The sequence below is a fragment of the Nannospalax galili genome, unplaced genomic scaffold (assembly GCF_000622305.1).
Source record: "Nannospalax galili isolate Female #2095 unplaced genomic scaffold, S.galili_v1.0 scaffold891, whole genome shotgun sequence".
Lineage (NCBI taxonomy): Eukaryota > Metazoa > Chordata > Mammalia > Rodentia > Spalacidae > Nannospalax > Nannospalax galili.
This window is the reverse complement of record NW_008330576.1, coordinates 4188519-4203096: the sequence shown is the minus strand read 5'-3', so window position 1 is coordinate 4203096 and position 14578 is coordinate 4188519. Positions and strand designations below refer to the sequence as shown.

The 14578-nt window shown below is 44.1% G+C and overlaps 1 protein-coding gene across 1 annotated transcript in view; it reads left to right on the top strand.

Annotated features, from left to right (window-relative positions):
- LOC103747186 (F-box/WD repeat-containing protein 12) overlaps positions 1–9243 on the top strand; it is a 46126-nt gene extending 36883 nt beyond the window's left edge. The window contains exons 8-13 of the mRNA XM_029554276.1: positions 3358–3390; positions 5431–5685; positions 6670–6845; positions 6924–7051; positions 7606–7787; positions 9113–9243. Coding sequence (XP_029410136.1) covers positions 3358–3390; positions 5431–5685; positions 6670–6845; positions 6924–7051; positions 7606–7714 — 701 coding nt within the window. The 3' untranslated portion in view covers positions 7715–7787; positions 9113–9243. The remainder of the gene's footprint in view (positions 1–3357; positions 3391–5430; positions 5686–6669; positions 6846–6923; positions 7052–7605; positions 7788–9112) is intronic.
- Positions 9244–14578: the final 5335 nt, after the last annotated feature.

Here is a 14578-nt window from a genome sequence, read left to right as displayed (position 1 = left end):
TCAGTGGCTCTGGGTATATCACTGTTTCATAAACATCACCTCTAATTTCAGAAGGTATCATCAGCACCAAAACCACCCTGTTCCTAGTAGGAGTCACTATGCATTTTGTTCCTTCCCTAGCCACTGGCATCTTACTCTGTCTCTCTGGATTTGCCTCTTCTGAACATTTCTATAAATAGAATTACAGAGGTCAGGCTGCTACCAGATTGATAAGATGCTGCTCCAAATCCCAGTCCTCTAATCATGTATTTGGTTGTTGTGCACCAAACCTGAGTTGTCATATTTTGTGTTAATCTATTCCTGGGGAAGATATGAACAAATATGGCCATCTGTCCATGAAATTGATGCCACCACCCGATCCCGGACCCCAGGGCTGGTGAGGAGACTGTGTCGGCGGAGCCTCATTCAGACACAGGAGACCAGGTTCAGCGACGCAGATCTATTTTATTGAGGAATTTACCAGCTTATATAAGGTTCTTGGACCAATTAAACAAGGATGCAACGACTATGCCATGTATGGGCAGCCCTGGTTCTGGGACCAATCAGACAGGATACAAGGACTATGCCTGATATGGGCGGCCCTGGTTTCAGTAAATCATGTGACCATGTCTGTTGTTCTGCCCACGTGCTTCAAGCTGTAGATAAACCGAAACCTGGAATTTTAAGGGGTGGTGCCTAGGGAGTGGCGAGCCTTAAGTGTCAGCCCTAAGACTTGCTAAATGGAGTGATAATCACAAGGCGTCCCTCATGGCTCTAGTGGTCAGGCCATTGCGTCACGCCTGCTGTATGGCTGTCGTTAGGACTTCTGCTTTAGGCTCAAGCCTGTCTCCCACAAACAAAGGTCTACTTGCTCCAGATAGGGAACTGACAACAGGCCAAAGTAAGGATACCACCAATATCCAACTTGGTGAACCAAAGAGTTTTACTGGGTTTACTAACATGTACGCGGAAGCAGAAGTGACTTAAAGAGAGCTGCATCACCAAAAGCCCACCCCAACATGGTGACAGTTCATGAAAGCAGGAAACCTGGAGTTCATTGGGCAACCTGCAGCAGCTCAACAGCTTAGAAAGTGTCTCTTCCAGGCAGGTGGGGTGTCTGAGCCACTTCTAGGCAGTTCAGCTTGTCTGATACTTGGGGGAGGAAGTTTAGTGTATCTGGTCAATTTCAGGGACTTCTTACAACCTTTGAGTTGTTTACTTCCTTAGCTCAATGAGCTTCTCTGCAGGATGGACTGTTTCACCTCCCTTTACAACATCCTGTGTCTTAAAGAACTTCTGCTCCAGATGGAATAATTATCTTGAGGGAAAGTGCTACACAGCATCCTATTAGCATAAACTAAGGGTTTTTATAAACTGCTTGTTAAGCTCTAAGAGGCCCATGGTGACTAGCAAAGACACTTCTACCGCTGCCTTAAGAAGTTACTCCCAGGTTCCAGGGAGAGACCACCCAAATTATTTTCTATATACTGTTATGGAGTTTGAGACCCCCTGGAAAAGACCACCAGACCCAATGCAGATTTTAATTGGTCAGATTTATTAGGGCTATAGCTCTCTGTGGTCCCTTGTCAGATTCAGGACCCATGCCCAAGGGCTGGGTGAAACTAGCTTATAAAGGCAAAAGCCCACAAATACCATAAGAATTTCATCCCTCACCTGTGTGGTCCTGAGTATGGTCAGGACAGCCCAAGTTAGCAGATAAGCAAACTACAGAAGCCAAAACAAGCTTGGGTTAGTTAGTCCTTCTTTTGACAGATGTATAGAGACCTTGACAGTAAGGAACTTTCTGATTACTATTGTTATTGAGGCTTCTTGGCTAGGAAAGAAGCACAGCTGCAGTGTCTGGGAGGTGACCAAGGTCAGCTACTCCAAACAAAGCACTCTTCTAAGGGGAAGCAACTAAGTTCAGACTCAACCTTGAAGCTGGCCGTTTTTCTGGCTTTTGAAGTTTAAAGTGGCTGCTTTATACAAAATGAAGAAAATTAAGTTACTTTGGCTATTACAGTTTGGGGACTCTATTTGGGGCCATTACAATACTATCCCTCCATAAGTGCTATTTTTTAAAAAGCAAACCAATGAGCCAGGCGTTCAGAGTCATCCTCAGATGCATGGTGATTCAGACCAGACTGGGCTACATAAGACCCTGTCTTAAAAAAATAAAACACCCAAACACACAAAACAACTGTGGTGACTTGAATGAGAATGACCCCTATAGACTTCAAGTATTTGGATATTTTGTCCCCAGTTGGTGGTGCTGTTTGGGGGGAATTTTAGGAGGTGCGGCCATGCTGGAGGAAGCATGGCACTGAGAGTGGGCCTAGAGAGTTCTTAAGCCTTGCCCAATCTCCAGTTCCTCTATCGCTCCTTCTCCAGCCACCTCTGCCGTCATGCTTCCCTGCCATGATGGACTCTTGCCCCTTTGGAACCATAAGCTCAAATAAACTCTTCTTTTATAAGTTCCCTTGGTCATGGTGTTTCTGTCACAGCCACAGAAAAGTAACTAATATAACCACCCAATAAGATAAAAGTGAAAATACTGATAAGAGCAGAAAAATGAAAATAAGGAAACAGAGCAAAGATAAAAATTAGTTTTAAAAAGAAAAAGCAGAAGTCCAACAATGACCAGAGTATATAAGCAAAATTGGATGGATGAAGGGGAATAAAAATTAGTACTGTATTTAATTTTTTAGTAAAAGCGACAGTACTACAAAAGTGTTATTATATAAAGAAGAGTGTATGAGAGGAAAGATAAAAGATGAGATGTGAGAGCAGGTGCTTTCTGGGTCGTCAAAATGTGAATGCTGCCAGCTTCATGCATGGCAGGGTGTCAGGTGAATGTGTTGACACTTGTCTTCCCTGTGGTCTGGGCTGGCGTTGAGTTTGTGGGCCAAGTGTGCAATGTTCCCCAGAGCTGTCTTCCCTGTAGTAGCTTCACTTCTTCATATCCAGGGCTCTCTGATGGCCGCACATGGACTTACAGTCTGTGGGTTGCCCAAGTTTTCCCACCCCCTTGAAAGTGTCCTAGATTGTACTCTTTGGAGTGGCTAGTGTTATAGCTGAGAGGCATCTTCCAACTTAATTAGGAGCCTGGGAAGCAACTACAGATAGCACTGAGCTCTGTGTAGGCAGAGGACTTGTCTTTGTACTTTCCAGATAAGCCAAAGTTATTCATCACCTTGCTAGGGGGAAGTTATGGATAGCAAGCATTTGCTGGAAGTTGAGAGTTCTCAGACTCTACAGCAGCCAGTGGCCTATAGGTGGCGCCAGTGATTGATTCACCTGCTGACCTCAGACCTCAGGGTATCAAATCCCAGAGTTCAGTTGACCCCTGCGCCTAGTCTTTGTCTGTGTCTATTGCAGGAAAGATCCAGCAGGACACCCTACAGGAAGCAGGTATTTTATTAAGGCTGCAGTTTTGTCCAGTGGGCTCAAGCCTCAAAATCTAGACCCGGAAGGGAAGTAGCACATATCTTTTAAACTTCAGACATGGGATTACAGTGAGAAGACAACTTTAATATTGATTGGCTATCAGTAAAGTGTTTAAACCAGGTAAAATATTATAAATTTAGAAAAAGAATATGATTTAAACACTATCCCGTTTGAAAGTCATTGCAGAAGTATCCATCTCAAACAGAACTGAGGAAGTTTTATCAGGACGCAAAGCAAGAGGTTCTTGCTGGCTGTGTCATCATTCTAACCATAAATTTGTCAGCTGAACCTTGCTCTGCATCACTTCAGTGCCTGGGCTGAGCGTCCTGCCACCAGCATTTTCTAGCTTAGTATCTGGCTTTCCTGATCTCTCTGCTTTCACGCGTTCTTACCCCCTGGTGTTGTATTGTAGCTGAAATTCAGGCTTTCCAACTTGTATGCTTTTGTCAGCTCGCAGGACGCAAAGGTGGTCCCATTTTAGGTTTCCTTGTACACTGTGGTGCCTGGACACTGCTCTCTAAGTCATACAGTGACAAAATGGGTTCCTTTCCAGTGCTGACCCATCCTCTGAGGGAATCATGATCTCATCAAAGCCTAAATCTAACTAGGTGTGAGGACTGTGGACTTATCCTGAGGGTAAGATCCCTTACACCCTCTGCACCTTTGGGTGGCTTACCTTTGGATGGCTCTTCTGCCTCCTTTCTCCAACCAGGGAGCAATGGGCTGGACCTCTGGTTTTCTGGTGCATCATTTTTTGTTTTTTCCTTCCCCCCTCTGAAGAGGTAACCCTAAAATCTTTTAAGAATTAGATACAAGCTCCCAAATACTTTTGACGTTTTTGGCCTTTGGAACACAGTATGTTGCTAAGAGCCCCAATGACATTTTGTTATATGATTTGGGAATCTTTTGGATGGACCCAGTGAGGGGGTACCACAATTTCCTCCCCCTGCATCCCTTTTCAGCATGGAAGAAGCCAGAGCAGTCTATGACTTGATTCCCTATCAGCAATTTGAGTAGCCTCTTCAGAGGATGGTGTGATAAGAATAGGAGGTGGGAATTGACTAGGCAGTTAAAGTAAAAAAGACCCCCAAGAAAAGTAGCCAGTTCCTTGGCTAAAATAAATGTTTTGAAAATCTATTTATGTAGTTCCCTGTCTAGAACTTATAATGCTAATTACTCTTGCCTTTATTTCTCCTTTACATCTCCTATTCACCAGTCAAGGACTTTCTTTTCCCCCTACAGATAAGATATATGCAATTTGGGAGTCTCTTAGATAGACACACAGAAGGGGTTCTCCACCTGGCTCACCCTGCATCCCTGTTTTGCATGGAAGAAGCCAGAGTGGTCTGCATCCCGATTCCCTATCTGCAAGTTGGGTAACCTCTTCAGGGGAGGTATGTTAAGAGGAGGTAGGAATTGGCTAGGCTGTTAGTGTAAAGAGCCCCCATAGAAAAGTAGCCAGTTTCTTGGCTAAAAGTCAAAATGTCCTTGGGCCTCTTAGCAACTTCCTCCATTCCAAAGACCAAAAATGTTGAAAGTATTTGAGAGCTCTTATCTAATCCTTAAAAGATGTTAGGGTTACCTCTTCAGAGGGGGCAGTGTTAGAATAGCAAAAAGAAGAAAGGGTATACAAAGTTGTCAGGAAAAAGTGATGAGGAGATGTGGGAGGAGTTGGGGGGGAGGGAGTGGGCATGGATTTGATCAAAAAATCTTATAAGCATGTATGAAATTCTCAATAAAATTTTTTAGAAGTTAAAAGAAACAATTTTTAAAGAAAAAATGATTAACATTTTAGTTCAATTGTTAAAACTGCAACATAGAGGGTTGTGGTCATATAAGGTAGAAATGGGAACAGAATGGAGGATTCAGTTATCATGGGTATGTTTGTTTACACACCAAAAGTAATAGCTCACCACAGCAAGTACATATTTTATAAGCCATAACAAAGCATGTCACAGCTTTCTAGCAAGTCAAGAGAAGTGGAATGACAGTGAAACTGAGAAGCCCCTCCCTCAGTGCACTCTGACCACACAGAGATGTTTCCTCAGGTGTTCCACACGCAGTCCTTGCCACACCAGTCAGAAGACAAGTCTCCTGTCTCCACCACCTTCCCCATCAGGCAGAGTTCCAGAGCCTGCTGGGCTCCTGATGAGGCAGCCAGACTGATGGTGATGCACAGAGATGACAGGGGCACGCAACTGGTTGTCACTACCTTTGAGTTAAAGACCAAGAAATCCAGGGATAGAGTGAACATCCTGGGTAAGGTCCCTGTGCTGGCTGCAGCCTGCAGTTCGATGTTTTAAGATGAGCTTCTCACAGTTTCTTTGGAACACTTTCTCTTCCCTCTCAGGGAAACAGACAGGCATAGTGTCCTAGTAAGCTTTGTTGCTGTGATTTCATGCACTGGTTGAGTAATGGAGCACTTACTACATGTTGGGTCCTGTGTGACCCTGGGATTCTGATAGTTAATTCTCCCCACACCCATGAATCCCGCTCCTAACTTACCTTCCTGCATCCATTCCTACCTCTTCTGTGCCAAGGCCCTGTTTCAGCCCTGGATACAAAGAAAGATGAGTAAAAGCTGGGACTCTCTACCCCAAGGAACTACTAGTCCCATTGGAGAATAAGACCACACTGTCCTCACTCTCTCTTTAGGTTAAATCCGTATCACCCTAACAGGCCTTTTTTGTGGTCCTCTACCTGTTTTCTTGTGCACTGTGTTCGATTACTTTTATATCATTTGACCGTAAAGTTTACTCTGAGTTTCCTAGTATCTGGCAAATAACAAGAAATGGGATATGTAATATGTCCCTGGTCTAACAAAAACACACACACCACACACCCACACATGTAACACACACACACACACACACACACACAATCAAAACCATGAATTCTCTGTGAAGTATTTTTTTTCCAGGTAGAAAGGACAGTGTCTTCAATCATACAGTATAATTTTTGACAAGTGTCATAATTCCCATGTGGCTATTTCTTATCCTACCTTTATAAGCATTCAGGGAATGGTAGGTGTCTTCCTTCTTTTCTTCCCCCTCCATGAGCATAGTTCACAGAACTGTGTACCCCTGAGAGGGTGACATCATGCCAACATTTTGCTGCTGAAAGATTGGGATTTAGGGATCTGAATGCATGCATCAGTGACTGCAAAGGCGCTAGTTCATTAAATCAACATGGGTGAGGCACACATCTGTGCCTGAGAAGCAACCTATGTGTTATTCTCCAAAGCACAACAGCTGGCCAGTTTCCCCTTGCCGGACACCATGATGCCTCACCTCATGCAGGGCCACGGCTCCCAGATGATCCTGCTGGCCTCCAGGTCAGAGCTGGTGTTGTTCACCATACACGGCCTGCAGCTGGTAGCCTTTCAGGACCATCAGAGGCCCATCACATCCATGTGGGTGGTAAGTACAGCACCCCGCCCCTGCCCATAGGATGCTCTACCATCAGGAGTCCACATCCACACCTTACTTCATTTCAAGGACCTGAACCGAGTCATCACCTCTTCGTTGGACCTGTCTTTGCGTGTCTATGTGTGGAATAAGGAAAATAAACTTCCAGTACTCAAGAGCTGCTATCATTTGCTTGGGGGATCTCACAGATGGGCCAGGTAATTAAGATTGGATGCTTTATTCCCTTTGCCTGGGAAAGCACAAGCAGTGGTATTTGTTTTCTTTCTTTTGGAACAAGGCCTTGTTACCTTTCCCAGGCTGGCCTCGAACTTCCAGCCTCAAGTCATCCCCCTGCCTCGTTCTCTTAAATAGCTGGGGACTGTGGATACATATTGGGATAAATTGCCTTGTGGAAAATTACTGTTCCTGGGAGCTGTTTTGGTCACATGGCCTTCAGTCAGGAGAGCAAAGAGGCTGACCAGGAACAGATAGTTGATTCTGGTTAGAAGCAACTAATGTACCAGACATTTCTGAAAACAATAGAATCATTTTGGTTCAGGAAGCTGCTGTCAGGAGGGAGCTTAAGTATTTGATAGTAATTTCCCAGCTATGAGATTTGGGTTCTCATATAAAAGCCCAGAGTAAACAAGGGATGAACGTGGGCTGGATGGTATTGGGATGGTACAGGTCTCCTCTGTCTTCATGTATAAACTCTACTTAAATGTTTGCTTTTTATCTAAGATTAATGGTTCTGTGTCCCTTCTCTTTGTAGTGGATTTACCCACGTGAAAAGCGACAGCATGAGCATTGCAGGTGTGGAAGCCAGAAGCTCTGGAACAAGCATCCTGAGGTCCTATTACTACAAAGTTCAGCTCGGCTAGATCCCACCAGTTGAAAATGATCTTGCTTTGTATGCATGCAGACTCTTGACCAAAGATGTTGCCTGTTCTCACAGTAAGCCAATGAGTTGTTTCCATTGTCTTATAGTTCGTTTTCCTATCAGAAAAATGAAGGAGACTAGGTAGCCATCATCAGCCTACTTCCTGGTGCTGAGCAGCTTGCCCAAGGAGTCTCAGGTTGTTGATCACAGGCAGGAATTGAATGTGTATAGTAGTGCAGTATAAAGTATCGGGACTGCAGTATAGTAATTTTTGTTATCTAAAATGTAATTAAGTAAATATTCTCTACCTGTTTATGCTGTGTCATATACTGTAGACGTATTAATACATAGATCCTTCTGTCATGGAGATGAATTCTCTGGAACCATGTTACAAACTCGGGCACCAACAGTACAGAATATAAATAGCGTTTCCAGAGTTGGTCAGTGTGGAAAACCTGGCAGGCTTAGTGGGCCCATCATTCAGGGTTCTTAATTATAAACAATATGTGCTGATGGTGACTCACTGAAATCAAAAGGGGGGGTGGAGTCAAAGCTGAGAACAGGACGTGGCTGGGCCTGCTCTGCAGTTCTACCACTGAACAGGTGGAGCCACCAGGGAAACACTTCCAGCTGCTCCTGAGGGAGAGTCAGAATAAAACTTCAGATTTTGCCTAGTAGCCGAAAGTGCTGTTTCTAACATTAACCGCTGCACTCTCTTTTGGTGTGAAGACAGTGTGTCACTATATAGCCCAGACTGACCTGAAACTCAGTATATGTAGACCATGCTGTCCTCAAACTCAGAAATCTGTGCCGAACGCTAGGATTGAAAACATGTGCACCATATCTGTGTCAGGAGTAGAGTGGAAAGAGTTGCAGGTAGAAAAAAGAAAGGAAAATAACTTAGGTATGACACTGCCTTGGAAATGCTGAAAATTAAGTTTTCCCATTCCAGTCCAAACAGGGAACCATAAGCAAGACTCTCTGCTGGGTCTTTCATAAAAACAACATAAACGCTTAAAGCAGAACAAGGAAAAGGAAACTGAGAGTCTTCGGAAGCAGGAGCATTGTGATGAACTGGAATGGATCAGGGAAAGCTGGAGTGGCAGGCAGCACTGGAATCATGAGCTGTAGCCCTTAGGCAGTGGAGCAGTGGGCAGGAATGTGGAGCCACACCAGACATACAGGACTGGGCCCTTCACTGGGATGCAGAATGGGGGAAGAAAATGTTTCTAATAGCAGCATTGTTCCGTGTTTACTGGAATTTAAAATCCTTATATGTAGATAGAAAAGCAGCTGCCTTTGGAACACATGGCCTAAACAGTGCTTGGTGCCCAGCATTATGGCCTGGGGTGTGGGAATTAACTTCCTAGGTTCCTCTGACTGTTTTTCCTTCTCCCAGCCCAGGTTCTCAGAAAGAACCATTGTGGAGAAAGCAGCAAAGCCTCAGAAGAGAGGGAAGAAATGTCTTTTAAAATGTTTGTTCCAATTAGGTAATTATTGTCAATAAACTTAGAACTCATTTTGTATCTGCATCAGTCTTTTTTTTTTTAATCATCCATTATTGTGACAAGATAGAGCAGGTCATTAGTTGTTTTTGATAGATGAATTGGGTCAATCTGGAGAAAGCACCAGGACACAGACAAAACACCAGTAGGATTGAGTTTATTGGCAGAGGAAAAGCACACTGGACAATTCCCTTCGGGATAGGGAAGTTGTCAGCCTACAGGTTGTGGGCTGGCAGTCTTTATAGGGGGTGGGGTCTTTGGGGCATGCAGAAGGCAGGAAGATTTTTTTTTTTAAGTTAGGCAGGAGAGAGGGAGCCCAGGGCTTATCAGAACAACTCCTGTTAAAACCACCCCCTTCCATCAGCCAGGATCTGGGTTATGGGGTAAGGAGTCTATCTTATACATTGTCAAACTTATGAGGGCAAAAGAGATCTGGAGTGAGGAGCCTGTTCTGCTTCCAAGATCATCATAGGAGAATCAGGCTGTCTTTGACCAAAAGGTACAGAGTCTGCTTATCTTGCCTTCAAAGACCAGGGTGCACATTAATTCAGTTCCTGCATTCTGAGGGGCTTACAAAACGTTTTGTGAGGCCCTGTTGGGGAGGGGGCTGCTGCAAATCTGAACCCTAAGAGTTTTTATTACAGATATTTCTATATCATGAGATAAATAATAGCAACCTCTTTTGGAAATGGCTTATCTCTTAGCCCATTTCGAAGGCATAATGCTTTTCATTCTGGGTATTTTGACTTTTTCCCCAATCATAAAGTCATGTGACCAGCTGGCTTTAGAGACAGGACTTCAGGGCATTTTAGAGATAAATGGGTTTAATCTGAAGTGGGAGGGCTGATCCCAGGCTCAGCTTTTCTGTATAAACAATGTAGTAATGGTTGGGGGGGAGTTTTTTTTTTATTTTTTGTTTTGTTCTGGTTTTTGCAGACAGGAATGGGTCTGTGGAAAAAGGCCAGTGTGGAATGAGGCTGGGGAATTGGGGCATTTGTGAACTCTGCCTGGGCAGGGTGGGGAGGGGTCTGCTGTGGACCTCAGGAGGTATAAAACTGGTGCTGGAGACCCTGGAGGGAGGCAAAGAGAAACAGTGCTTAGGGCTGTGGCCAGGGGCGGAGCAGCCACTCCCTGCTGTTATATTTGAGAGAACAGAAAAAGAACGGAGTTTAAAGTTAAGAAATAAGAACCAGAGCCAGACTTGCAATAAGCAAGGAATATTTCCTCTTTAATTCAGGAGAACATAGCAAAGGGCCAATGTTTTGTCTGCAGGTACAGACATCAGCAATGCTAAGCAGAGCAATCTGATTTTTATATACAGACTGCTGAACACAGCTGTCAAATTTGCTCAGTGTCAGGTGTTAGGCATCAGTGTCTTTGGGGTACTTGAGGTTGGCTCTGCAGTCTCTAGTGCTCAGTGGGTAAGGCCAGGCTATGGCACAGCAGGAGGAATTTTTTGTCTTTATGGCTTCCTTTAAGGAAGCTTATGGCTCTCCTCCAAGTTTCACATTCTATCACTTGTCACCCCCACCAGCCAATGGAGCTATGGGGGTGTAAAGAAACCCCCTCACACACACACACATGCCATCCTCATCTTGACTACACCATACCCACTATCAATCCCGTCCTCCCCTCTGCCCTGTGGGCAACAAGCTGACCACAGCCTAGGCAGTCTGTGGGAATGGCCCAGCTTGCATTGCTGCACCAGCCCATCATTCCCCATAGGAGACTGCCGACCCTTTTCCATGAGGAGGAGAGATGGTCACCCAGGCTATTGCCACAGCCCTTGATGGCCTCCCAGAACTTGAAGGCAAGACCCTACTGCTGAAGATAGAACATACTTTGTACACAGGATTTGCAAGCTACAACTGACCCTGAAACCACTTCCCCTGAAGGTTCGCTCTCATAGCTTTGGAGAACGCTGTGAAGGTGCCAAGGGAACACATCAAAGAATGATCCAACACCAGCTTCAAGACCGAATAATCACATCAATGGCCAGCACAACATAGGACATTGGTGAAATAGTGGCACTTTTATCTTGGGGACAATCAACAGCTACCTAATTGGACTAAAAGCCCTTTAAATGAGAGGAAACTTGAGTGTGGTACTGTAAACATAACCAAGTACACATGGCTGGAGAGGTCATAGATCTTAGAGAAAACCCCAAGACTGTCACAATCCTAGACTAATGTGATTTCTTACTATGTGAAAAATATGTATCCTTGTATTTACAAATATCGTAGTCACCGGCTCCTCAAAGCAGCTCATTTTGCACCAGTCTGAGACCGTTACCAAGTACTACAACTGGTCACACATGGACATTGTCTATGAATTACCCAGGCCGAAGTGACACATCTGCAATGCAGCTTCTACACCTAAGGCTCATGGAACGTAGAACAGGAGTAAGGAAGAGGACACTAATGAAGCTCAGTTCTCATTAATGAAGCTCCCTCATGTAGCAGGGGGCCAGGAACACAAAAGGTCATAAATCGCCAAAGCGTAAAGATCAAGAATCTGCTGAATGCTGGTCCTTGGATAGGACTCCTTTATTAAACGTCACCCACCCAAGGCTCAGGGACCACCCTGGAAGAGAAGGTAAAAAGATTTTAAGAGCCAGGGAGGAGGTGCAGGACCATATAGAAACAGGGCCCTACAAGCGCCTGGGAACCTGCTCATATAATTCTAAAAACCCAGCATAGAACTGGGAAAATGAACAGCAGACCCCAATCTTATCTGAATAATATTGGCAACTGATTACTGCTAGGTGAAGAAGAGCTGATCTTCCTAAAACAAGGGAGTCTAGATAGGCTGACTCAACCTCAGTGAATGGACCCGTCTGGGGACACTGACATGACACAGTGAGCCATAACAGAGATGACAGAGTATATGGGCTCCAGTGTGTGTGCGGGGGAGGGGGGCTATGGGAGGGTGCTGGTAGGGTCAGGGGTATTAATATGACTGAAGATGCCCTGTATGAAATACACAAAAATTCAATATCTTCTGATCAGCTAAGAATACGGTTTCTGCTGAAGACACCATGAGAGAGATGGGAGATCTGATGGACATGCCATTTATAGGGCCTCCTCCCAGGCAGCATCCCTGGGACAGATTCAGTTCACTAACTCCTCAGAGGGATGGTCAGAACCAGACCCACCATTTTGGGGGAAGTATCAGTTCTGACATTAATGTGATGCAAGTCTGGGTCTGGTGGGCTCTACCCAAGAACATGTGCAGCTCTAGGAACCCTTGCTCTGGAGTTGTGTGTCATCTTGGACAGAGAAGTTTTACTGGGAACAAAGGTAGCTCTGGTGCTAAGGTTAACAAGAGTTAACCTTCCTGAAGGTATATGAACACTGTGTTCTTGGGTGTGGTACCAAGTCCCCAGGAAGTTCTCTGAAAAATATACTGGACTCTTAAGTCCTAAAGCTCTGGATTCTGTGGTATTCAGTGAGAACAAATGTACCTGAGAGGGACAGGTGACCCACAGAAGTCCTCTCTGTGAGCTTCAAGGCTTTCCATAAGCCAAGTTAGAAACAAGACAAGGGCACAGACTTTGGTAAGACAGGCTTGTTATCTTAGCCACTAAAGAAGCTGAAGCAGGAAGATGGAAAGTTCAAGTCAGTGTAGGTTACAGTTAGTTCAAGGCCAGTCAAGCAACTTAGTGAGACTTTCTCAAAATAAATGAAAACTAAAATGAGGACTGGAGATGGATTTTGCTCAGTGCTACAGTGCAAGGCCCTAGTTTCAGTTCCTAATATTGTACTGTAAAAAAAAAAAAAAAAATTTAAGCTATGTTGGCTTAATTAGGTAAGCATATCGTGGCAGTGCTAATACAATAGAGGATTTATTTTTTAATTACTCTTGTGTTCTAAAAATGTTCAACTGTTCCTGTTTGTTTTAGAAATATAAGTAAACTATTAGTGTTACTATGCTAAACTCTGCAGCATTGGAAAATAGGGTATCGATATATGAAAGTTATTGTACATTGTAACAGCAATTAGAAAAAAATTAAAAGTATCCCATTTACAGTAACACTAGCAGCTACACAAAGGACTTTTCTTAAATCTTTTGGGAGGGAAAAACAAAGGCTTTCTAGAATAATTGAAACATTTCATGTTCATAGATAGTACTAGTACTAGTTATTTAAAGAAGTCACAAGTCGAGAGTATTGCTATAATTTTTATGTGAGAAGGTGTTAGCCACTAAAGAAGCTGAAGCAGGAAGATGGAAAGAGACCATCTAAAAAAGTTACAGACAAAAACAGAGGGCCTTTAAAGTAAGACTTAAGTATAACCCCAAACAAAATACCCAGGCTGTTCTCCCACCTTTTTTTTTTTTTTTTTTTTTTACTGTGCTGGGAGTCTCACAGCCCTGGTTTGCCTAGAACTTTCCATTTTCCTGGAGTCTCCTGCTTCCACACCCTGAGTGCTGGGATTACAAGTGTGGACTCAGCTTAACCAAAATTTAAATCTTTTTCATACCCAAAGACCCATAAAGTTAAGGCATGCTGCTAACTCACCCCAAACAAGCTAACATATGCATGTTAGTGAGACAGTGGGGTGGCTCCTTTGCTCAGTACCGATGTGGATGAGGAGTTAGTAGTCTGGAGTGTTGCTTGGTGGGGTAACCCAGACCTTCCCAGGGTGTGAGTGCTCAGTTGAGGTTATGTTCATTGTTCCTAGAGAGCCACTGCTTAGTGCAAAGTTTAGAAGTGCCTGTTTCCTGGCACCCTCCAACCTCCCACCATGTGCAAATAATCCTCATCCTTGATGTGTATCAGTTATAACTCCCAACCATTATAGTCCCCTTTTCCTTTGCTTGTGGGGCCACTGACAACAAAGAACAAAACATTGGCACGTGGTAATTACAGGTTCCACTGAAGTGAGGGTATTTGGTATAACTCTGAATTGTCACCACTGCCAACGTCCAGGAACTAGAACCTATAATCCCCAAGAGTGCAAAGCTGCACAGATATAAACAGAAGTATGCAAGCGGTCACTCCTGTAGTTGCTGCCTCTCAGCCTCACATTCTGATGATATAAGGGTCACTGGTACATAACACACTCTAGACTTGAAAGTTCTATCCAAATCTCAGTGTTGTCCTTGACCCAACACCTTAGCTGAGCTTGCAGTGCATCATCCCACTATCCTAAATCAATGGATTCTATAGTCATAAGTTCACTGTCATACATTCTAAAGGATCATGTGAAATACCATGCTGATGAACAAGGCGTTTAGCAGTGCTTTGGGTGGTGATACTAGCAAACTCATGGGTGGGTATGGCAGACTCATTCCAAGAGTAGTATTCTATGAGCCAAACATAGAGAATAAGTGTCTGTGAGATGCCCAGCCCTAAGCGA